At 43.6% G+C, this 24016-nt stretch overlaps 1 protein-coding gene across 1 annotated transcript in view; it reads right to left on the bottom strand.

The window, feature by feature from the left end:
* Window positions 1-24016, bottom strand: part of WRN (WRN RecQ like helicase) — a 66841-nt gene that overhangs the window by 39462 nt on the left and 3363 nt on the right. Inside the window, exons 4-15 of the mRNA XM_079959140.1 lie at window positions 23408-23556; window positions 20855-21004; window positions 19381-19453; window positions 16560-16674; window positions 15463-15856; window positions 13553-13633; window positions 11545-11680; window positions 11116-11191; window positions 6535-6602; window positions 4844-4952; window positions 3323-3391; window positions 3061-3143 (exon numbers count right to left, since the gene is read on the bottom strand). Coding sequence (XP_079815266.1) covers window positions 3061-3143; window positions 3323-3391; window positions 4844-4952; window positions 6535-6602; window positions 11116-11191; window positions 11545-11680; window positions 13553-13633; window positions 15463-15856; window positions 16560-16674; window positions 19381-19453; window positions 20855-21004; window positions 23408-23556 — 1503 coding nt within the window. The remainder of the gene's footprint in view (window positions 1-3060; window positions 3144-3322; window positions 3392-4843; window positions 4953-6534; window positions 6603-11115; window positions 11192-11544; window positions 11681-13552; window positions 13634-15462; window positions 15857-16559; window positions 16675-19380; window positions 19454-20854; window positions 21005-23407; window positions 23557-24016) is intronic.

Below are 24016 nucleotides of genomic sequence, written 5' to 3'. Positions count from 1 at the left end.
CAAGAGGGACTTCAATTAACAGAAACCTTGGCTGACTGGACCAGAGCCAATGTAAACACTGGGGGAGCCCAGGTGGACAACCAAGAACATGCCATAAGTCATTTCTCTGATAAACAGCTTACTCTTTTTATCTGACCCTGAGGCAGGAATGCTAGCAGGGGCATCGCAGATTCCATACAGTAGCTGGCCTTGAAGTTAACTATGCAAAGCTGCAATTAACCAAGTCTCAACACCAGCTGGAAAGACCAAATATCCTTATCAGCTAAGGCCTTGCTCTCTTCCCAAGGTATTTTGGAGTATTTACAATCAACAAGTGTAGCCCCAAATGAGAAGAAGAAAAATTGACCCTCCTTTTAGGACTTGAAGAAGGGTATTAAGCTTTCATAGTAATGGTTCTCCCAAAGATCTTTTTTTCTGTTCCAGACTTTGGCTATAGACAATCCTTCCTCTTCTCTGTGGCAATGGCAGAAATATTTGGTAGATTTCTGTCACTGGAATAAGAAAGTACGGCTGGGGGTGGGGGGTGGCAACGAGTAACACACAGTACAGTGGTACCTCGCAAGACGAATGCCTCGGAAGACGAAAAACTCACAAAACGAAAAGGTTTTTCGTTTTTTGAGTTGCTTCGCAAGACGGATTTCCCTATGGGCTTGCTTCGCAAGACGAAAACGTCTTGCAAGTTTGTTTCCTTTGTCTTGCAAGTTTGTTTCCTTTTTCTTAAAACCGTGCATTCACTTCGAGGAGCAACTCATAGTGTGGTAGCCTTTTTTGAGGTTTTTGAAGACTTTGGTGATTTTTGAAGCTTTCCCAAAGTCCGTGCTTCGCAAGACAAAAAAATCGCAAGACGAAAAAACTCGCGGAACGAATTAATTTCGTCTTGCGAGGCACCACTGTAAATCAAAGGTAGAGAGGCTGGGGATTCCCAGTCTCAGGTCATACTGTGCGGTTTGCTGGCAACACCAGTGCCTTAATTGTTAATAACGCTGAAATGATACACTGAAGAATAGCCAGCAATTTCCTCGATGGCAGACACTCTTGTCTGGTACGCCCTCCCTGGAAAATCCTTTATCAGCCTTTAGGATTAGGAGCTGCTGGTGCAAACATCTGTTCCCATTCCTTTATACAGTTCTAAATCATCAAGACTGCATGTGTCTGAAAAGATATGCTCATTTCTAAAGTTGGAAGTGGGTGAGCATTAAAAGACTAAGAGGCTTGTTTCAAAATGGGAAACCACTGTCATGTGAAAACCTGATCACATCCTTCCCTGCCGAGAGGGATCTTTGGCTCATTTACATAGTTTTGCAAGGGCAATTGCCGAAAGGGAAAGTGTGGATGGGTCTTTAACAGCCTTTGAAACCTAACACTTCCATTGGTTCAGCCACAGGGAATTAATTTACTGCTCTATGACATGCTATGGGAATTTGGTAGGATTGAAACAGGTCTGGGAGGGGAATATAGGGGGATTACTGCACTATGATTCTGAGGCAGCCGCCATTTAAAACCATCTCAGTCTTAGGTTTGTGCAACTGCTTCGAAAATCATTCATGGCTGGAACTTGACATCGGTTCAGCTGAGCTACAAGAACATGACTATGCCATTGAGGTGGAGAGGCTGTACAGTGGTGCCCCGCAAGACGAACGCCTTGCAAGACGGAAAACCCGCTAGACGAAAGGGTTTTCCGTTTTGGAGGCACTTCGCAAAACGAATTTCCCTATGGGCTTGCTTTGCAAGACGAAAATGTCTTGCGAGTTCCTGCAGGGTTTTTTCCTTCCCCCCCCCCCTTTTCCTAAGCCCTAAACTGCTTATCAGCTGATCCGCTGATAAGCCGCTTATCAGCTGATCCGCTAAAAGCCGCTAAACCGCTAATAGCGCTAATCCGCTAAGCTGTCAATGGGCTTGCTTCGCAAGACGAAAAAACCGCTAGACGAAGAGCCTCACGGAACGGATTAATTTCGTCTTGCGAGGCACCACTGTAGTGCTTTGTCCACCAGATGTGGTGGCCGTGTCCTTACATTGAAAGCTTTTGGGGCCCAGTATTTGACCACCTCTCGAAAATCACAAAACAACCAGTCGCTAAATCTTCATATATAACCTACTTATCCTTACAACTGGGCAAGAAGCTGCTCCATATGGGCCTTCCTCTTGATGGGAACTAGAATGATGATTGCTGGAAGCTGGAAGACCTCTTCGGATGTCACCAGCCATATTTGGACATTTGAGTTATATGGCCAAGACCATATAGCACCGGTCCTGAAAGACCTACATTGGCCCTCAGTATGTTTTCAAGCACAATTCGAAGTGACGGTGCTGACCTTTAAAGTCCTAAATGGCTTTGACCCAGTATACTTGAAGGAGTGTCTCCACCCCCATCATTCAGCTCAGACACTGAGGTTCTCCTCCAAGGACCTTCTGGCAGTTCCCTCACTGCGAGAAGTGAGGTTACAGGGAACCAGGAAGAGGGCCTTATTGGTAGTGGTGCCCACCCTGTGGAACACCCTCCTATCAAATGTCAAGGAAATAAACAACTATCTGACTTTTAGAAGACATCTGAAGGCAGCCCTGTTTAGGGAAGTTTTTAAACCCAGCCAGATGGGCAGGGTAATAATAAAATAATAATAATAATTCACCTTTTCAGAAAAATTGACTCAGCCTACAGAGCCCATGTGCATTCTAAAATGCATTCTTTTGATACCACGTGTTTTTTGTTGTTATTTCTGTGAAAACTCATAGGTGTATTATAAGAAACTAGACTCCAATATGGTGGTACCTATGGTTACGTACTTAATTTGTTCCGGAGGTCCCTTCTTAACCTGAAACTGTTCTTAACCTAAAGCACCACTTTAGCTAATGGGGTCTCCCGCTGCTGCTGTGCCGCCGCGCGATTTCTGTTCTCATCCTGAAGCAAAATTCTTAACCCGAGGTACTATTTCTGCGTTAGTGGAGTCTGTAACCTGAAGCGTATGTAACCTGAGGTACCACTGTAGATAAAACTCCTAGCAATTCCAAGAGCAGCAATCTCTTCTGAATTTTTTTAATACACTATCAACTATTCCCACTTACCATTTGTTCTGTCAAGTTCCTCAAGCCATGGCAAGTTCCCCGAACAGAACTCTGGGGTAATGTAGACAACTCTATAGTGGCCCCTAGCAAAAAGAGGGGGAAACAGCAGTGAGCTCAAGTTCAGCCTTCGTATGTTTGAAATTGCTCTTTCATGTTTACTGTACCTTATAAAGTTCTTTAAAAGCAACTTTAGTACTCTACCTAAGAAGAGGCACTTTATTTGCCTGACCACCCCAAAAAAATGAGACAAGGCAAGGCTTACGCTTTGATTTCCCCTCTGACATTCCTTGACTGTGCTGATCCTAGTAGGCAAGCTTGAATTCCTGACATCCTACAAGAAAACACCACAGTTTTTTATGATTCAGATTGTAATACCCATCGGCTATAAACAGTTAAAATCTGTCTGACTGCACAGTGGCTGTTCTCTAAGCAGGGCTTTCACTAATTCACCATAAAAAATAAGATACATTTTACATTTTCACTTCCCATCTATCACTTTGCCCTCTAAAGTAGTATTACAGTGGTACCTCAGGTTAAGAACTTAATTTGTTCTGGAAGTCTGTTGTGGCGATCACACAGGGTCCCCGGACGTTTGACGGTCTATTGATCCCTGTGCCACCACTGTGATTGCTTCCCCACTGCCACCAACCCATTTCTCTCGGGTACACACGGAGTCCAGACAGTTGTTAACATCAAACCAAATAAACAAGTTTATTTTATAAGCGTTAACAAGTTTATGGTTTCAGATAATTTTTCTTGTCAGTTTCTTAATCTTAGTTTCTTTACCGGCCTATACCTTCCTAATAACTTCTAACTGATTATCCCAACTGTCTATCTGACTCCTCTTAACAGATTCTCTCACTCTCTCACATCAAACTATTCCAACCCACAGACTTATCCTCCCTCTCTCTACTCTAACACCCAACTCCAACTCTAACTCCTCCCCCCTTGGGTTCCCACTTGCCAATCACTTCACACTTATTTAACCCTTTCCTTATGACCCAGTATGATGTCACCTAACCCAGGAGGGCAAACGCCACATCCGTTCTTAACCTGAAACTGTTCTTAACCCGAGGTACCACTTTAGCTAATGGGGCCTCCCACTGCCGACGCACGATTTCTGTTCTTATCCTGAGGTAAAGTTCTTAACCCAGGGTACTATTTCTGGGTTAGCGGAGTCTGTAACTTGAAGGGTCTGTAACCCAAGGTACCACTGTATATGTAGAGGAACAATTGAACTTCCAACGTCACATCCAAAAAGGGATTTTGGTGCAGTGGGGTGGGAGATAAAGATGGCACATTTCCTCATGCACATTTCCAGTTCAACACTACATTAAGGGTATGCTTCTCTGGGACATCCGATGCATGGTTGTGACATTGTATGTCTTAGAAAATGAAATTTCTCCGCTACAGAAATATAAAATCTTTTAGTTCATTTCTTTTTATTAAAGAAGCTTTTTTAAAAAAAATAGACCCAGGAACAGCTCTTTTGCAATGAAGGAAAGAAAGAAGACAGCACCTCTAAGAGAGAAAAGGTGCTACATTTGTTTTACGCTACACTTTTTTGATAGGTTTGGACATTTTGTGGATTACAGTTAAAAAAACCAGAGACAAACATATCCTCAAAGTTTGATGCGGCTGGGAAAAGACAACAGGTCCTCCGATTTATTGGTTTAAAATATGTTTTAGGCCACCTTTTAGGGCTGCTTTCATCATATAGACACAGAATCACAATCTATAAAATGAAGACAAGCCCATTTCTTCACGGCAGGCCTAGACTTACTCAAGTTGTAGTACTTGGTCTTCCATCAAAGAAATAAGGGGAGAGATTACTATTCCAATTCCTCTTGTATATACTGGTGGAAACTGAAAGCACAAACTTTTCCCGTATCCTGAAATAATATATATTGAATGAACACATCTTGAATGATAAGGGAATCTCATTGGAAAACAACATTTCCTTTCCTCAACCTCCCTAGTTTGTTATCAGTCTTTATAGAGACACAGATGTATATAATGACATTAGCGTATTAGTGGGTTTATCCTCATGTCTATGTCAGTACTAATAAGGACCTTCTACAACACTTCAAATTAAAATTTTACAGATGTAGAGAAAATCACAGCAAGGCTAAAACTGGCACGGAATTTAATGAACCAGCTTTCAGTCCTCTATGTTCCAGCGACCTCTAGATCAGAATAATAGAATAAGATGTACATGCGGCTACACAGCTGGTGCACAATGTGGCAGCAAGAATACCGATAGGAACAAAGTGGTCTGAGCATATTAACACCAATTCTGGCACTATGTTGCCTAGTTAGCTAATAACTTAATCTTCTCTAAATCAGAGCTTTCCAAACTTTTCATGTTGGTGACACAATTTTCAGACATGCATCATTTCGCAACACAGTACCGTATTTTTCGCTCTATAGGATGCACCCAACCATAGGACGCACCTTGTTTTAGAGGGGGAGAACAAGGGAAAAAAATCCTCCCCCTCTCTGCTCAGCGCCCCTTCAGCGAAGCGGCAGGAGAAACAGAGCCCCTTCCATTTCTCCTCCCGCTTCGCTGAAGGGGCACTGCGCAGCTCTCCCTCTCTGCTGAAGCCAGGAGAGTCTTGCTCTCCTGGCTTCAGCAAAAGGCACCCGAAGCCTTCGGAGCGCAGCGCGAGTTCCCGCTGCGCTCCGCAGGCTTCAGGCGGCTATCCCTGAAGCCTGGAGAGCGAGAGGGGTTGGTGCGCACTGACCCCTCTCGCTCTCCAGGCTTCAGCGAAAGCAACACGAAGCCTCCGGAGCGCGGAGGGAACGCTCCCTCTGCGCTTCGGAGGCTTTGCGTTGATATCGCTGGAGCCAAGGAGCCTGCATTCGCCCCATAGGACGCACACACATTTCCCCTTAATTTTTGGAGGGGAAAAAGTATGTGCTATAGAGGAAAAAATATGGTAATTCAGTTTTACTAGCAAACTGGAGGTTAAACTAAACCCTTTCCAGCCCTCGGAGGAGCACAGGCAGCATTCGCGTGACACACCTACACAGTGCAGCCGACACACCAACGTGTCGCAACACACAGTTTGGAAAGCTCTGGTCTAAATACTGGAAGTATGATACTGTCCTAAAGGGGGGGGTGTGAAAATGTGGAGGCTGTAGAAAGAAGGGGTAATTGACCCGAAACAGGTACTTTGAACTTCCACCATGCCATACCAAAGGCTTCCTGACCTTTCAAAGATGGAGCAGTGAGGAACAGGTGTAAGAGAGGACATCAAAGTTCATGAGCTTCCTTAAAGTTGCAGTTCTTAAAACTCCAAACCATTGCATCCAAAAAGCTTACAGACTACGAACCCAAAGATATCCTTGGCATTTTATCCCCCCAATGGGGCAACAACCGCTCATATCACTACACCCTAACACTCTCAGGAAGTCATCTTCATGGGTTTATCCCTCATACGACACCCTGTGGAAAAAATATATGCAGCTCACCAGTTGCCATGACAACAAGGTTGTCTCTTCTGTCTTGCAAAACCGAAGAGATCACTTTCCACTGGACCCTTGAAGTTAAGGAAAAATATGACACAAAACGTTCAACTCTCATTTGAGTCTTATTCAGCAACTTAGCATTCACTTTCTCATGTGCAACATATGGATAAAGAGACCCCTGACTATTAGGTCCAGTCCTGACCGACTCTGGGGTTGCGGCACTCATCTCGCTTTACTGGCAGAGGGAGCCGGTGTACGGCTTCTGGGTCATGTGGCCAGCAGGACTAAGCTGCTTGTGGCGAACCAGAGCAGCACATGGAAACACCGTTTACCTTCCCGCCAGAGCGGTACCTATTTATCTACTTGCACTTTGAGGTGCTTTCGAACTGCTAGGTTGGCAGCAGCAGGGACCGAGCAACGGGAGCTCACCCCGTCGCGGGGATTTGAACCGCCGGCCTTCTGATTGGCAAGTCCTAGGCTCTGTGGTTTAACCCATAGCGCCACCCACGTCCCCATGTGAAACATATAGGTTTCTTTTTACAGAAAGCCGAGTCTTCTATGCTCTACTGACTGAGCTATTCCAGCTAAGGAATTTGGAATAGAGCAGAGCTGCAGGAATTGTTCTCCTTGGTGTCCCCCTTCCTCTGCCTTCTATCACGAAAACAGCCAGCCATGTCACCTTTGCAACAAGTCAATTCCTCATTGTCTCTGCCTGCCTATGCATGCAGCTAGTCCAGATGTCCACCTCCAAATGATCCCATTGGTTCCTGTTCCACTGGCCAAGCCACTATCATCTCATTTGCACCATGAGTGTGCCCTAGAACAGTGTTTCCCAACCTTTTTTGGGCAAAGGCACACTTGTTTCATGAAAAAAATCTCGAGGCACACCACCATTAGAAAATGTTTAAAAAATTAACTCTGTGCCTATATTGACTATATATAAAGTAACTCTCTTTAATAGGAATCAAATAAACACAAAGAAAGTATTTTATAATTACTTTATTATGAAATAGTAAGTAAACAGAAATATGAAAAATTATAAAATACTTTATTCAGTGCGCAACCTGGGCCTTTTTGGCTGAACACAAAGCTGATATTCTGGCTGGAATCGAAGAAAGACACACACGTAGCTCTTCGTCAACAGCTCTCAGTCTCTCTCTGTATTTAGTTTTTATAGCAATCATGCTTGAAAAGCTCAACTCACAGAGATATGTAGTGGAAAATGGGAGCAATGTCAAAATAGCTTTATTTGCCAGAAGGGGGAACTCCTTGGCAGTTTCCAACCAAAAACTGTCCAAAGGTAGATCAGCAAATCTTAGCTTGAAACCACGATTTTGTCTCAGTTCAGTTAGTTCCTCCTGCTCCTGTAAAGTCATGTCCTTTCCACCAACTGATGCTGAGCTATAAGGGTCCCTAACCCAGTCAAGGCATTCAGTGGAGACTGAAGAGAAATAAAATGACAACTTCCCCTCGAGAGTTTTTAAATGTTTACCTATTATCTCACACAGTGCAGCAGTGTGAACACCTTGCCATTGCTTGGTGAGTGTGAACATTTCAAGATTGCCACTTTCCACGTGTTGATGCCAGAGTTGCACCTTTGAACGGAATCCATTTATTTTATCTGTACTTGTAAGCAGGTTTTCATTTCGGCCTTGCATTCGTGTGTTCAGTTCATTCAGATGATGAAATATATCTGCCAGGTATGCCAGCCTTGCACACCACTCATCACTTGCAAGCAGCTTTGCGTAATCTGACCTCTCATTTGTCAGAAACACTTTAAGTTCCTCCCGCAGCTCATACACACGAACCAAGACCTTGCCACGCGACAACCACCGGACCTCCGTATGAAACAGCAAGGTTTTATGCTTCGCTCCCATCTCCTCACACAAAGCTGCAAATATGCGACTTTTCACGGGTCGTGACTTTACAAAGTTTACCATGCGCACAACATCATCCAACACATGAACTAGGTCTGCTGGTAAAGTCTTGGCTACGAGGGCCTCACGGTGCAAAAAACAATGCGTAACAATCACATCTGGATTTCTTTCCTTCACTCTGCTTACAAAGCCTTTGGTGTGCCCGACCATGGCTGCAGCTCCATCGGTGCAGACACTTGTGCAGTTTTCCCACTTAAGTCCTCCTTGTTCAAGGTATTCTGATGTGACCCGAAAAATTTCTTCTCCTGTTGCTTTTTCTGGCAATGCCTTGCAGAAAAAGAAGTTTTCTCTAATTGCATCACCATCAACAAAACGCACATTGGCCAAGAGTTGAGCATGTCCACTGATATCAGTAGACTCGTCAAGTTGTAATGCAAATTTCTCACTGCTATGGATCTTTTCCAAAACCACACTTTCAATGTCTGCAGACATGTCATTAATACGTCTGGAAATTGTGTTGTTTGAGAGAGGGACTTTGGCTATTTCCTTAGCTGCTTCAGGTCCGAGCATCTCCTCTACAATAGCTTTGCAGGCGGGAAGTATTAATGTCTCTGCCACAGTGTGCGACTTTTTTGACTTGGCTATAAGTTCAGCAACGTGATAGCTAGCTTTAAGACCTCTTTCATTTACCTTTGAGGTTTGTCTCATGAAAGTTGCCTGTTTCTCCGTGTTTTCACGCAGGCGAACAAAATAGTCCGCATTCTTGTTTTGAAGCAAAGGGTGTTTCGTTTGGAGATGGCGTTTAAGTTTGCTTGGGACCATAGCACTGTTAGCTAGCTTTTCACCACACACCACGCACAGTGGAGTTGGTTGGTTTGCATCTCCGGTGAAAGTAAATCCAAATGAAATATAGCTTTCGTTATATTGCCTTGTGCCAGAGAATTTGCTTGAGTTAACCATCTTTGCTTTCTTTTCATGCCCACTCATACTTGGGCTCTCATCTGGCTCCAAATTTTGTTCAGAGTCCAGTTCTTTTCTTTTCAAAAACTTTTCCATCACTGCAGTATCCGGCCATCCAATTGCCACTGACAAACGGATACAGACCCCTTTTTTTTACAGCACAGCTCGCACAAATGTACACGGAACACCCTTTTCGAATTAAAACACACAGTCTCACGAGAGCAAGGAGCAGCGATTTTATATTTTACGAAAAGAAGCCGCTAGTCCTCATGGTGACAGGGTGGAAAATATTTAAAAGCAGAACCACCTTGAGGAAGGTGGAGCCATATCACATCCGGGCAGGAGGCCTAAATTGGTGGAACGCTCAGGCCCCGCTTATTCAAAGAGGACATCAGGCAACGTCTCAGGGTATTAAGAACCCTGAGCTAGATTAATGTCCCCAAACGTCATGGTTTGTGCCAACCTACTGACACTCCACAAAGCTTCTTAACCATGTTCGTATGAAAAAAAGATGGGGTGCTGCGGCTCTCCCAACCCACTAACTACCAGCACGCTTCAACACAATGCCGCGCGCGGCAAGAGCCCAGGCTTTCTGATCCAAACCGCTTTCCGTAGCGCTTCTGGGCAAAGCCGAGCACATGCTACGAAGCGCCCACACGTGTAGGAAAAGTCCTGGCTCAGCCGCGAGTTGGCGCAGGCAGATGCCGTCCTGGAGGCAAAAGCCGTCACGTGGCGTAGAGACCGGCGCGTAGCCTTGCGTGGGTGGGGCGATAAAGCGGCCAATGGCGAAGGAGGATAACCTGTACCCGATGTGGCTGAGGGGATTTTCTCCCTCCCTCCTTTTCTCCACCCACACGCCTCCCTTTACGGCGCGCTCCCTTCACCCCTAGGGGGATTCCCCCCTCCCCTTCCTGCTCTCTCTCTCTCTCCCTCCCTCCTTTTCTCCACCCACACGCCTCCCTTTACGGCGCGCTCCCTTCACCCCTAGGGGGATTCCCCCCTCCCCTTCCTGCTCTCTCTCTCTCCCTCCCTCCTTTTCTCCACCCACACGCCTCCCTTTACGGCGCGCTCCCTTCACCCCTAGGGGGATTCCCCCCTCCCCTTCCTGCTCTCTCTCTCTCCCTCCCTCCTTTTCTCCACCCACACGCCTCCCTTTACGGCGCGCTCCCTTCACCCCTAGGGGGATTCCCCCCTCCCCTTCCTGCTCTCTCTCTCTCCCTCCCTCCTTTTCTCCACCCACACGCCTCCCTTTACGGCTGCTCTGCGCGTGCGCGTTGCTGCGACGCTCTTCCAGTCTTTCCCTGCACCGTGGGAGGTAAGTGCTGGCTCCTGACGCGGGTGCGTGCGGCGCCCCCTCCCCCCCCGACCGCCTTCCTCCCACGGCACACCAGGCAACGTCTCGCGGCACACTAGTGTGCCGCGGAACACCGGTTGGGAAACACTGCCCTAGAAGACACCTAACACAACACTCCCCTGGCCCTGTGCACTGCACAGGGGGATTGATAAGCTGCCCACTGTTTTCAGGGAGCCCACTCCGCCAGAACTGATCTCATCATTGCAGAGCCCACCATATATTGCAAGCAACACAGCTTAAAGACCACTGCACTATGCATGCTGGTTGCAACCCCTATTCAGCAGTACAGCTGGGGCAAGGGACCTGTCACAGGGATATATGTTTATTTGGTAAATACAAAGCACAGATCCCTTCCTATTGTTGTGTATAGGAAAGGAAAACAACAAAACTTACGGTTTAAAATTTGCATGTCCAAAATACATCTTTAGGCAAGCAATTTGTTTATCGTTGGGTCTAGGCAAGTAGGAATCTTTGAAAACACAGAAAACACAAGATTCAGAGCTAAAGAATGTACAAAATCTAGAGAAGGCATGAGAAGAAGTTCTTGTAGCTAGGTCTCCATTTTAACTTATTATAGTGACTGGGGTCTAACTAACTATTGTAGGCATCCCTCAGTGAGAATTCTGGTTTCCTCGCCACCCCTAAACAGCAGATTCCTCATGCTTGATTATAAATTTCTCTTGAAACGTGGAGGTTTATCTTAGCTTCTCTTTGGAGAAATACAAGTTCCCTTTGAAGTGCAGAACTAGATAGGTGGTTCTTTGGATATATTTTAACAAACTTTTAAAGTGTGTTTTTTTTAAAAAAAAAACAACTATTTACCCCAACTTTCCTCCTCTTCTTCAATGCCTTCATCTTCATCATTATCATCAACAACAGTGAGTTCATTTTGCCTCTTGGAGTTATCCAGGGTCGAATCAGTGAAATCTTTATTGTGCTTGTCTATTTCTTCTAAGGACTGGAGAAGAGATTGGACAAGTTAACAGACTCTTAGATCAAAAGATGCAAATAAATCAGAGGTAGCTAAGATGCTGGAGTGAAGTTACATTTGATCGCACCTGTTTTGTTTGTTCTTTAATTTAGTTAATGAGCTCATAAACCCTATCAATAGAATGACTCTAGGCTGTAAAAATAATATTCCAGTACAAAGAAACTTGGCTGGTGGGAAAAGTTGAAATTAGTTCTATCACTTTATCTGCCCATCAAGAAAAAGCTCCAGCTCCTTGATTTCTTCATATCAAGTTGCTTTTAAGGCACAGGAGAAGATGCAGCACTTCATTTCGCTAAACTGCACCAGTATTTACTGTTATTAAAAGTCTATTCTTGCTTGTCAAACATTTTCTCAATGGCTCCGGTCAAACATACTATACCAAATACAAACTTCTTCAGTGGAGGAAATACAACCTGGCAAAGTACATGACCAAGAACTAGCACGCTCTCTCTATTTAAAAAACCTCTTTCTCAAAAACAACTTATTTATTCCAAAAAGCAACACATTTACAAAAACATGCTCATATACAGGGAAAAACAGACATCTGAAAGAAAAGTAAATTATTATTTTTAAAAGTCAGCAGCCATTATTTTGTAACAGACGTCGTGAGAAAATGGAAGAGGCTCCAGACTCATCCCTGGGATTTCTAACTTGTCCCAGCCAAATTCAAGACAATTATGACTGTTATGCCATGAACGGACAAAAAACCCAAATACAAGACAGGGATGCTTAACAACCCATTCCAACCCTTGCTTCCTTATCTCAATATAACCAAGCTTCAGAGCATCTCTCTATGGTGGGTATTTAAATAAATAATTGAAAATTAAAATCTAACGTATTTTTTGCTCTATAAGACTCACTTTTTCCCTCCTAAAAAGTAAGGGGAAATGTGTGTGCATCTTATGGAGCGAATGCAGGCTGCGCAGCTATCCCAGAAGCCAGAACAGCAAGAGGGATCGCTCCTCCAAATACTAGGTGCGTCTTGTGGTCTGGTGTGTCTTATTGAGCGAAAAATACGGTAACTAGCCAGAAAGAAACTAATTGGCTCAGGAAGGATCAGGAGAACCCCTAGATACTCCGGTAATTGATACTCAGCAAAATCGAGCCTTGACTGGGATCCAATGATTCCAAGAATGCAAGGTGAGGCAGCCAGCAGCCAGAAAGTTAAAACCCAGCAATGCAATTCCCACCCCATCCACACAAAAAAATAATGTAGAAGAACCCTCTAGAAAAAATACACAATTTTTATCCATCAACAACAGGACCAGGGTGGGGTTGGACCTTTCCCTTATAGTTTTCCATGAATTTTACTGTTCATAAACAGTATTTTACTGTTCGTGTAAACCCTGAATTACAATAATCTCTCTGGCAGGGGGCAGCACAAGCAGCTGAGACGTTGTTGTATAAGTGGTTCCCCATGCAGGGACCTTTGACACACTTCCAGCGCCGGTTCCCCAAAACATGCTACGATCTCACTTTCATTTAGGCGACATAGCTGCTTTTCTGCCTCTCTAATCAGAATGCCAATGCCTCCGTGGGCCTTTATTAAAAGCAGCAAAAATGTGCACACAGTAAAATACTGTTCCCAGCCAGTGAGTTTTCCGGTTTGCAAACGTTCATTGGAACCCGAACGTCCGATGCGGCTTCCACAGCTTCCTGCAGCCAATCGGAAGCTGTACCTTGGTTTCTGAACGTTTCGTCAGTTGAACGGACTTCCGGAACAGATTCCGTTCGACTTCTGAGGTACCACTGTACTTATACCTGATATTTAACAGAAAGATTATCAAATGTTTTCTGAAAGCACTTTAAAAACTGATAAGCAGATTTTCAAACACCTACTTTAAGCATCTCCATTTCAAGTTCATCATCATCTTCAATGGTGCAAAGAGAATCCTCTTCATCCTCTAGATGGCTTGATTCCTAAAAGGAACATTTCAAAGTGAGCGCAGTTTCTATTTTGCTGTTGCTTCTCTCTGTGAGCAAACATGACAGCGGCTGGTGTTTGTGCCTTTCCCCCCATTGATAGGGCAACTGAGGTGGGGGGGGGGGCAAGGGGCATGTCCGTACCATTTTATAATTATTATTATTATTATTATTATTATTATTATTATTATTATTATTATTTATTTGTACCCCACCCATCTGGCTGGGTTTCCCAGCCACTCTGGGCGGCTTCCACAAAGACCAAAAATACACTAAGATGTCTCACATTAAAAACTTCCCTGAACAGGGCTGCCTTCAGATGTCTTCTGAATGTCAGGTAGTTGTTTATCTCTTTGACATCTGATGGGAGGGCATTCCACAGGGCGGGCGCCACTACCGAGAAGGCCCTCTGCCTGGTTCCCTGTAGCTTTGCTTCTCGCAATGAGGGAAGAAGGTGCTGGATCACAGCATCCGGGCAGAACAATGAGGGTGGAGATGCTCCTTCAGGTATACTGGGCCGAGGCTGTTTAGGGCTTTAAAGGTCAACACCAACACTTTGAATTGTGCTCGGAAACGTACTGGGAGCCAATGTAAGTCTCTCAAGACCGGTGTTATGTGGTCTCGGCAGCCGCCCCCAGTCACCAGTCTAGCTGCCGCATTCTGGATTAGTTGTAGTTTCCGGGTCACCTTCAAAGGTAGCCCCACGTAGAGTGCATTGCAGTAGTCCAAGCGGAAGATAACTGCACTGGTTTTCCAACTAACCTCCACCAGTAAGGTAAAGGTAAAGGGACCCCTGACCATTAGGTCCAGTTGTGACAGACTCTGAGTTCTTTTGTAGTTCTGTCTCTTTCTGTTCATTTAGATGTGACGGCCATTATGCCATCCCCCAAAGCAGCCACTTTGTGTTATACCACGCCCCATAGTAGTCATGTGTGGCTCATGCTCAAAGCACTTTCTCCCCAAAATGCTGGAGACCCTTGTAACACAAGAAGGGTTATGCAAAGCCTTATTACTGAGTTAGGAGAAGGGTTTAAAAGTCCGATATTTTGTCACAGGAGAAAACATAGGTTTCTCAGATTTCTAGAAGCAAGCAGACCCCGCCCACCTCTCATACAATACTGCTACAGTTGTTGCAGCCCTACTGAAATCTGGGAGAAATATCTGGTTGTTAATAGATTAAACATTACAGTGGAACCTCGGTGGTCGAACGCAATCTGTTCTGGAAGACCGTTCGACAACCGAGGTGCAACTGCGGTCAGCAAAATCCATTGAAAAAAATGGAGAAAAGCCGTTTGACTTCCAAAAATCGTTCAAAAACAGAAGCATTCACTTCCGGGTTGTTGACATTCGGGTTCTGAATTGTTTGGCTTCTGAAGCGTTCGACAACCAAGGTTCCACTGTACAGTGGTGCCTCGCAAGACGAAAAGAATCCGTTCCGCGAGTCTCTTCGTCTTGCGGTTTTTTCGTCTTGCGAAGCAAGCCCATTAGCGGCTTAGCGGATCAGCTGATAAGCAGCTTAGCGGATCAGCTGATAAGCGGATCAGCTGATAAGCGGCTTAGCGGATCAGCTGTTAAGCGGCTTAGCGGCTTAGCGGATCAGCTGATAAGCGGCTTAGCGGCTTAGAAAAAGGGGGGGAGGGAAAAAAACCCGCAGGAACTCGCAATACATTTTCGTCTTGCGAAGCAAGCCCATAGGAAATTCGTTTTGCGAAGCACCTCCAAAACGGAAAACCCTTTTGTCTAGCGGGTTTTCCGTCTTGCGAGGCATTCGTCTTGCGGGGCACCACTGTACTACTTTTCTTAGACCATTATACAGATAGACTCACCTTAGACATACAAGCCATTTCACTTAGCAGCTCCTCCTCAGCCTGACGCTCCAACATTTGAAGTTCATATTCAGTTATATCTAGCGACATTAAGCATTCTTGCACCACAGCTGTAGGTCCACTGTCTGAAGCATCATCTACATGTTTTTTCTTATAAATTTCTGATTCACCTTCCATTAGGGCTTCCTTTTGGACTAGTTTGTGACCCACACGATTGATTGACTCAGACGTGACCTTGGAAGTCAATTCTGACATTTCAGTTTTTTCTTCATTACCGCAGATCATTTCTGAATCTGTAGTATCTCCCAGCTCCATCGGGAAGGTAGGCTCAATAAGCAGCTCTCTTCTGAAAGCCTTGAAGTTTTCTGACATGGCAGCCAAAATTTCTGCAGCTCTGTTAAAGAATGTCAAAATGGCAGAGCAAGCTTCAAAATGGGCTTGATGGATTTATCCAAAGAGGGTTAAAGCAAACCTGGATGCATTCTTGGTCTGATCTAAATGCACTCCCCTTTCTTAGTAGGATCCAGAAAACCATACGTACAATCCAGTTATCTATTGCCCACATTTTAACCCTTAAAAACATATTCCAAAGAACCTTTCAATTTGAAAACAAAGGTTATTCAATTACATTTAAAAAATAGATCTTAAAAGACACAGTTAAAACCAAGAAGGAAAAGGGATCACTAAAAGTAATCAACAAGCTAAAGGAGAATGGAAATTTAGCTCAGACTAAGTCAGACAAAATTAAGATGTTTTCACAGTTCAGAAGAGGCAGGGGTACAACTCTTATAATCTGGGAACCACAATTAAAAAACACTTGCCCTGCAATCCAGGCAAGCACACCTTAAAAGGCAACAACACATGAAATATTTATTGATGCTCTATAAAATACATTCAGGGGGTCTCCCGACATTCTTAAAAAGATTTTTTAAGGAGTAAACGGAAATGCAGTAAGAAATAAGGCCCAAAAAGCTACGGTGCAAGTACAGACGTCCTGGCGCAAGTAAAGAAGGCCTGTCTATGGTTTTGTCTCATTAATGTTCTGAGAAATAACACAATACCATTAATTTGAACTGATAAAGCAAACAACACCTAACCTTTGAACGTTTGTAGATTGTCCAAAAGTGCCAGGAAAATTATTTTCTAAATCCATCATCTCCTCTAATAAAGATGCGAATTCCTTCTTCATTTCACTTGCCAATGGGGCCCCATCTGTTTGTTTGTTTGTTTTTAGGGGAGGAAAAGTCAATGTGAACATTATTTTTACCAACCACTATGTGCTCTTTTCCAGTTACCTGGCTTTGAAACAACAACAACAATGTAAAATTCATTGTTTTAATAGCGATTTACTTCTCTTAAAATTTCAGGCCTGCTCACAAAATAAGGGATATTGCAATGATTACTTTTAAATGGGCTTCCACTGGCCTTTTTCAGAGAGGCACAGAATTCTCCTAACATGTTTCATATGCATGCTTAAATCTTTCTGGTCATTCTTAAATCACCATATCCTTGCTATGAAGTGAGTCTACCACCTAAGTCCTAATTATTAATAAATAATAATAATAATGCAGTGTTAACCTTTATGTTGAGTTACTACAATGTTGCCTACATGTAGCCGCTTCCAAAGAATGCTCAGAAACTGCAACTCATCCAACATGCAGTTGCGGGTCCATTACTTGCCAGCCTGTTTCATGGACCCAATTCAATGTGTTGGTGCCCTGCAATTTTTTTCATTAAAGATGGAAGATGAAGGCGAAGTACAGTGGTACCTCGGTTTAAGTACTTAATTCATTCCGGAAGTCCGTTCTTAACCTGAAACTGTTCTTAACCTGAGGTACCACTTTAGCTAATGGGGCCTCCTGCCGCCGCCATGCAATTTCAGTTCTCATCCTGAAGCAAAGTTCTTAACCTGAGGTACTATTTCTGGGTTAGCAGAGTCTGTAACCTGAAGCATATGTAACCCGAGGTGCTTCAGGTTAAGAACAGTTTCAGGTTAAGAATGGACCTCTGGAATGAATTAAGTTCTTAACCCGAGGTACCACTGTATACTTTTTTTTTAAGAAACAAGCTCTGCTGATTTCAGCAGTGCATTCCCCGGTAAGTACACAAGTTTGCAACCAAATTCTCATATATATATTTACTTATTTAAATATTTGCAAACTGCACTTACCAGAATATATAACAATGTGGTGTGCATCATATGAACATAAAAATAGGATAACAACCAAAAGAACATCAATGATGTATCGACAGAAACCAATTGGTTCACACACACACACACACACACACACACACACACACATATATATATATATATATATATATATATACCGTATTTTTTGCACCATAACACTCACTTTTTTCCTCCCAGAAAGTAAAGGGAAATGTCTGTGCGTGTTATGGAGGGAATGCCTATGGGTGGCATGCCTACGGATTTTCCTCCTCTAAAAACTATGTGCGTGTTATGGTCGGGTGCGTGTTATAGAGCGAAAAATACAGTATTTAAGAGGGATTTTAACAGGGAGAGGGAGGTAGCACAACATGTTTTACAGCAGGCACGTCCAACTCCCAAGAGAATACAATCTACTCCCCCTTTTGGGGCGGGACCCAAAGTTGTTGAGTTGTTGACCTTTGACCTTTGGGGGGCGAAGAAAAAGTTGTTTACCTTTTTTTAGGGGGGAAGCAAAGCATGTTTAGCTTTATATTGGGGGGGTGAGATCGCTCACCTAAAACAACAATGCAGCAGTAGTGACTGCTTTTGTTTTCTAATTCGTCGGCAAAACACCCATTTGACACAACAGTGGAAAAGAGCGACGGCGGCCAGGGACTTTCACTCCATTGCTTTTCATTACCACCGATCAAGAGGGATCCCGTGATTGACCACGATCATCCGGGGATCGACCATTCGATCACGGTCAACAGGTTGGACACCCCAGTTTTAAAGCATTAATTGGAAAAGCCCTCTCTGCTAGCTAGGGATGATGGGACTTGTAGTCCAACAGCAGCTGGGGATCCAAGTTTGAAACAGTAACTCATGGTTTAGTGCAATGTGGACAATCCAAGCGTCCTTCCAGGTTAGCAAATGAGGAGGTGCTTAGAAGCTTTCACTTCTGCTTCTAGTTAACCAAAGCTAGTCAACTAGAGCAGCTAGTTGGAAACAGAGTTGCTCGCTCGGAACTATCCGTGGTGCTGCAAACTCTGATCAGCGTCGCCTCATTATCTGTGGATCCACGGGGCAGAGGAACCAAATAAAAGCACTGAAATTAACCAGTAAAGCTATAAATGGCCTGAATTTGTGGTATCTGAAGGAAACGTGTGTAGAATGCATCCATGTACAGGATCATAGTGTACGCCCTAGTCTTCCAATTGTATAGAAAAATGCAGTGCCTTTTAAAAGACTCCCCATCCCCCATGCTTTTTGTAAAATACAGTCATGGGAAAGTCATGCTAGCAATCTTTCCAATCTAAAAGGGACACCATTTGAGGTGTGCAAGGTACAGTGGTACCTCGGGTTACATACGCTTCAGGTTACATAACTTCAGGTTACAGACTCCGCTAACCCAGAAATAGTGCTTCAGGTTAAGGACTTTGCTTCAGGATGAGAACAGAAATCGTGCTCCGGTGGCCCGGCAGCAGCAGGTTGTTCAGGTTAAGAACAGTTTCAGGTTAAGTACGGACCGCCGGAACGAATTAAGTACTTAACCTGAGGTACCACTGTATTGCTATATATACCAAATAGTTTGCGCTTTCATTCAAGTATATGACCATACCCACTCTATTTTCCCACAACTCTGATAATATACACAGTATGAACTGTGTCTATCACATTGCCCAATGAATTTTAGGAAAAGAGGAAAGACAACAGAAGATGAATGTGGGGATGGGTGGAACCTCATTATGGTTTACGTTGAAGCTCACCTTTTTCTGCAATAATTTGCATCTGCTTAGAAGTACTCATGTTCACCAGTTTTTCGTAAATGAGAAGGCTAGCCTGCAACATAAGAGCAAAGAAAACTTTTTAATGCAAAAGGTAATGCTTAATATTTTTTCTCAGTCCATATAATTTAAAACTACCTATCTCTCTCTCAATTTTTTTTTGATTAGCATCTTAACAGTGAACATTCTTTTAATACTGTGCTCAACTATTTAATAAAAAAAAAATCTGTTCCAACTCATAACAAGAATTTTCAAGGATGCATACCATTTAAAATAACAATAATGAACAATTTTAAAAATTATAAAACCATAAAACAACAGGGAAACAGCTTAATACAGTTTAAATAAAAGGTGGGACTGGGTGGGAATCTCAGCGGACAGCAAAAAGGTAACTACAGCGGTGCCTCGGGTTAAGTACTTAATTCGTTCTGGAAGTCCATTCTTAACCTGAAACTGTTCTTAACCTGAAGCACCACTTTAGCTAATGGGGCCTCCTGCTGCTACCGCGCCGCCGTTGCACGATTTCTGTTCTCATCCTGAAGCAAAGTTCTTAACCTGAAGCACTATTTCTGGGTTAGCAGAGTCTGTAACCTGAAGCATATGTAACCTGAGGTACCACTGTAGTCATTAAAAGCCCATGGAAATAAGGTCTTGGCCTGGCACTTAGAATTCATTAGTATAAACATTAGGCAAGGAGCCCTGGGGGGGTCAATTCAAAGTCAAAGCACCCCCATGGAGAAAACCCCTTCCACAGATGCCACCTGCCTGATCTCTGACAACAGGGATACTGAGAGAATGATGCCCTTAACTGGCAGGCAGCTTCATGCAAAATTAACGATGCGTGGTTAATACAGAATTCTATGAAGTTAATTATGACGAGAAGCTTCCAGATTGGATCAGAAGCCATTTCTGTTTCCTTTTGGCAGCCCAGTCCTATGTAGCTGGGATATCCTCCAAGAAATACTCACACTCTCTCTCTACCTTCTGTGTGGCTTAACACTTCTTTTAATCAGAGAATTGAGGGAGCCTGTAACATTGGCCAAAACCACTGATTCTCACCCATATCAGTGGCTTCTACTTTTTAAAAGCAAAATGTTACAGTGCCAACAAATATCAAGGAACAACACTCAGCTCCATATCCCCTAGGTGACTTTGCAATTCTGGGATATGGTTTATAGAAGACAGAGGATGCTGCTCTCTCTACATAAGATCACTTCAGCGCTACAAAGGGAAAGTGTCTTTGGTAGGATCAAACAGGAAACTATGCCTGGCAGTAGAGTTCTGGGTTAATTCACGGGACGCTGAGAAAGTAAGAGGGTAGGGGCTGTGGACTCAGACACAAGGCTCATCCACATCTTGGCATATTAAGCTGATTATCCAAACCAGGCCATAGTAAGCTTGCAAATTGCATACTGCCAGACGTCACCTAGAAAAATATAAGCTTCTTAGTACATACATAAGCATCGGTGGCGGCATACAGCTTTTGCTCTTCTGTAAGGGGAAACTGCTTCCAATTACCACAACGGACCAATTTGTCTTTCAAAAGCTGTTTGTGGAATAGATGCTTCAGAAGGTTGTTCAGGCTCCATATCTCTTTACATTTGAGCTAAACAAAATAAATGGCAAGCATTAAGCGCGAGCTATTTTTGAGGCTACATCAGATAATAAGCGCAGAGTGATATATTTCAGATAGAGATGGAATAAATCTAAATCGCAGGTTTAAAATGCGTTCGGAGCTAAATTTTAAAACAGAGGTTAAGTGGACCAATAGGCTGTGAAATAATTTCATGATACGAAACCTTAAATCAACTACCTTTAAGATGAGCCATGCTGCAATTAAGTGTGTGTATGGGAAATCCATCCAGAAGACAAAATGTTTATCAAGGAGTTAGTGATTCTAACATGGTTACCCTTCCTGCCTCTGTTCCTTCCCCCTCCCTCGCAGCTGTTAAGTTTTTGATGGTGTGAGAACAGTTTTTGATGTCCTCTCTCACAGCTGTTAAGTTTTTGATGGTGTGAGAACAGTTTTGGATGTCCTAATCAGTGGTGAGGAGGTGAATCCCCACATACGCCTTAATCAGTCTGGGAGGATAGTGCTGGGAACCTTCTGTGATGTTGGAAATTGTTATTGGAAAGCGGGGCATTGGGAGGAGACGGCTATCTATAACATCAGATGGCTTGGGCAGAGTTTTTCAGAAGTTTGTGCATGGGCTGATTGGCTGCAGGGCCGTGCAAGCTGAGGCTACCTGGGGGAGTGACTTCACCACATCTTGAGGGCTTCCAAGTTGCAGATAGAAGTCGTGCATGCTTGGTATGTATATATTGCTTGTTTTTTTAGGAATAAAACCTTCTTCTCACTCGTGTTTTGTACTGCTTCTGAATCTCTTTTAAAAGAACCACCTTGCATTTGGCAAGACAGTGTGCCACAATGAATAGATGTATCAGTTGAATAATAATAATAATAATAATAATAATAATAATTTTTATTTATACCCCGCCCTCCCCACCCAAGGCCGGGCTCAGGGCGGCTAACAAGCAATAATAAAAACAAGTTGAATGAACACAACTTAAAAACACGATTAAAATACAACAATTAAAATACTGAAACATTAAAATATTAAAATGCAGCCTCATCACAGGAGGAGAAAGGAAAAAAAAAAAAGAAAGAGGGGGAGGGAATCAAATTGGCTCCAAGCCAAAGGCCAGGTGGAACAGCTCTGTCTTACAGGCCCTGCAGAAAGAAATCAGATCCTGCAGGGCCCTGGTCTCATGAGGCAGAGCGTTCCACCAGGCCGGAGCCAGTGTTGAAAAGGCCCTGGGCTCTGGTTGAGGCTAATCTAACTTCCTTAGGGCCTGGGACCACTAGGGTGTTGCTATTTATGGACCTTGAGGCTCTCCGTGGGGCATACCGGGAGAGGCGGTCCCGTAGGTACGAGGGTCCTAGGCCGTCAAGGGCTTTAAAGATCAAAAGCAGCACCTTAAATCTGACCCTGTACACCACCAGGAGCCAGTGCAGCTTGAAAAGCACTGGGTGAATATGCTCCCATGGCAGAGACCCCGTGAGGAGCCTCGCTGCAGCATTCTGCACCCGTTGGAGTTCCTGGGACAGCTTCAAGGGCAGCCCCACGTAGAGCGAATTACAGTAGTCAAGCCTGGAGGTGACCGTTGCATGGGTCACTGTGGCCAGGGCGGGGCGGGAAAGGTAAGAGTAAAGAGTAAAGTTCTGTATCATTAGCTGAAAATATTCATCGCATAAGGCTCGGTGTGCCATAACTCAGTGACAGAGCTTCTGCCTTGCATGCCGAAGGCCCAATCCCTGGCATTTCCAGGTAGGGCTGGGAGAGATCCCTGCTGGAAGCCCTGGAGAACTACTGCCGGTCAGTGTAGACAATACTAAGCTAAATGGGCCATTGGTCTGACTCAGTTTAAGGCAGCTTCCTATGTTCCTGTGTTTTGTGTCTTTCGAGCAGGGAGTCCCAGAAACCCAACACATTACATGAGAATTCAATGAACCCTGGCCAAACAATACTCAAGTGACAAGCAAGAAGGCTCATCCCAGATTTATGGAAAGTGATATTTCTAGCTACTGAGATGGTCCATCCTCAGCCTCTCTAAATTCCTATAGATTCATAGTCTGGGAAATGAATTCTTTGCACTAGGCTGATCAGAGGCCAGCAACCATAGTAGCTCCTCAGTATTATTATTATTATTTTAAAAAATCACAAAGTTTCATATAATGCAGAATGGAAATACAGCCCAACAAGCAAAAGCGAAGGAGAAGAAAGTATTTGGCACAATATGAACATTGATCCTAAAAGGATCTCATGGGATATCCATTTTCATTTTACCGTGTTTTACATTTAAAATTTAAGATATCACTAGATGCAGGAGATTCATCCAGCAATGTTAGTCTAAATACACAGCATATGGTTTCTCACCTACATAGCTGATTTTCTATAACTTCTCTGCTGAGTATCCACTCTAATAACAAAGAGCAAGTTATTATTACCTTTTCATTAGCAAGGTCACCCAGGTCCACAAGGCTCTCCAACTTGATTTCAAAATCACGCATCAGCTTCCATTTATCCCCTTCGATACCAACCCCAACTTTTTTAATAGTGTTACTTTCAAGCAATTTTTTTAGTGCCAAAGGAAAGTCTGAAAAGATCAAGTATGCACATTTTTAAAATAACCACTTAAGGAATGTATATCCTATCTATTTAATGTAACCTTAGGCTTCTCACAATGCTTTTTTTTAAAAAAATAAAGAAGTAAATTGTATGTTATTCTGGTCTCTATCACAGCTGCACCACCTCAGCTATACATTAAATTACCTACCCACCAAAAAACAGATATTTTCAGCTAGAAGTGCTGGATAAACAACAGAATATTTCATTACATTTTTTTTTACCCCACCCTTCCTCCCAAGAGAATTCTGACCATATTCACCAGCTGATCTAGAGATACAGCTCACAAATTCAAAAGAACTTAGGTTCAGCCCAGAAACAGATAGGAGACATGAATATTAGCTACAGAGTTGAAGTACTGTATATGCATTGATACATAAAGGATAGCACTGAATCTGAAGCACTGAGCTTTGGTTCACAGGCTCTGTGGG

This window comes from Podarcis cretensis (assembly GCF_951804945.1).
Source record: "Podarcis cretensis genome assembly, chromosome: 17".
NCBI lineage: Eukaryota > Metazoa > Chordata > Lepidosauria > Squamata > Lacertidae > Podarcis > Podarcis cretensis.
The sequence above is the reverse complement of the archived record's forward strand: the minus strand, read 5'-3'. Positions and strand labels throughout refer to the sequence as shown.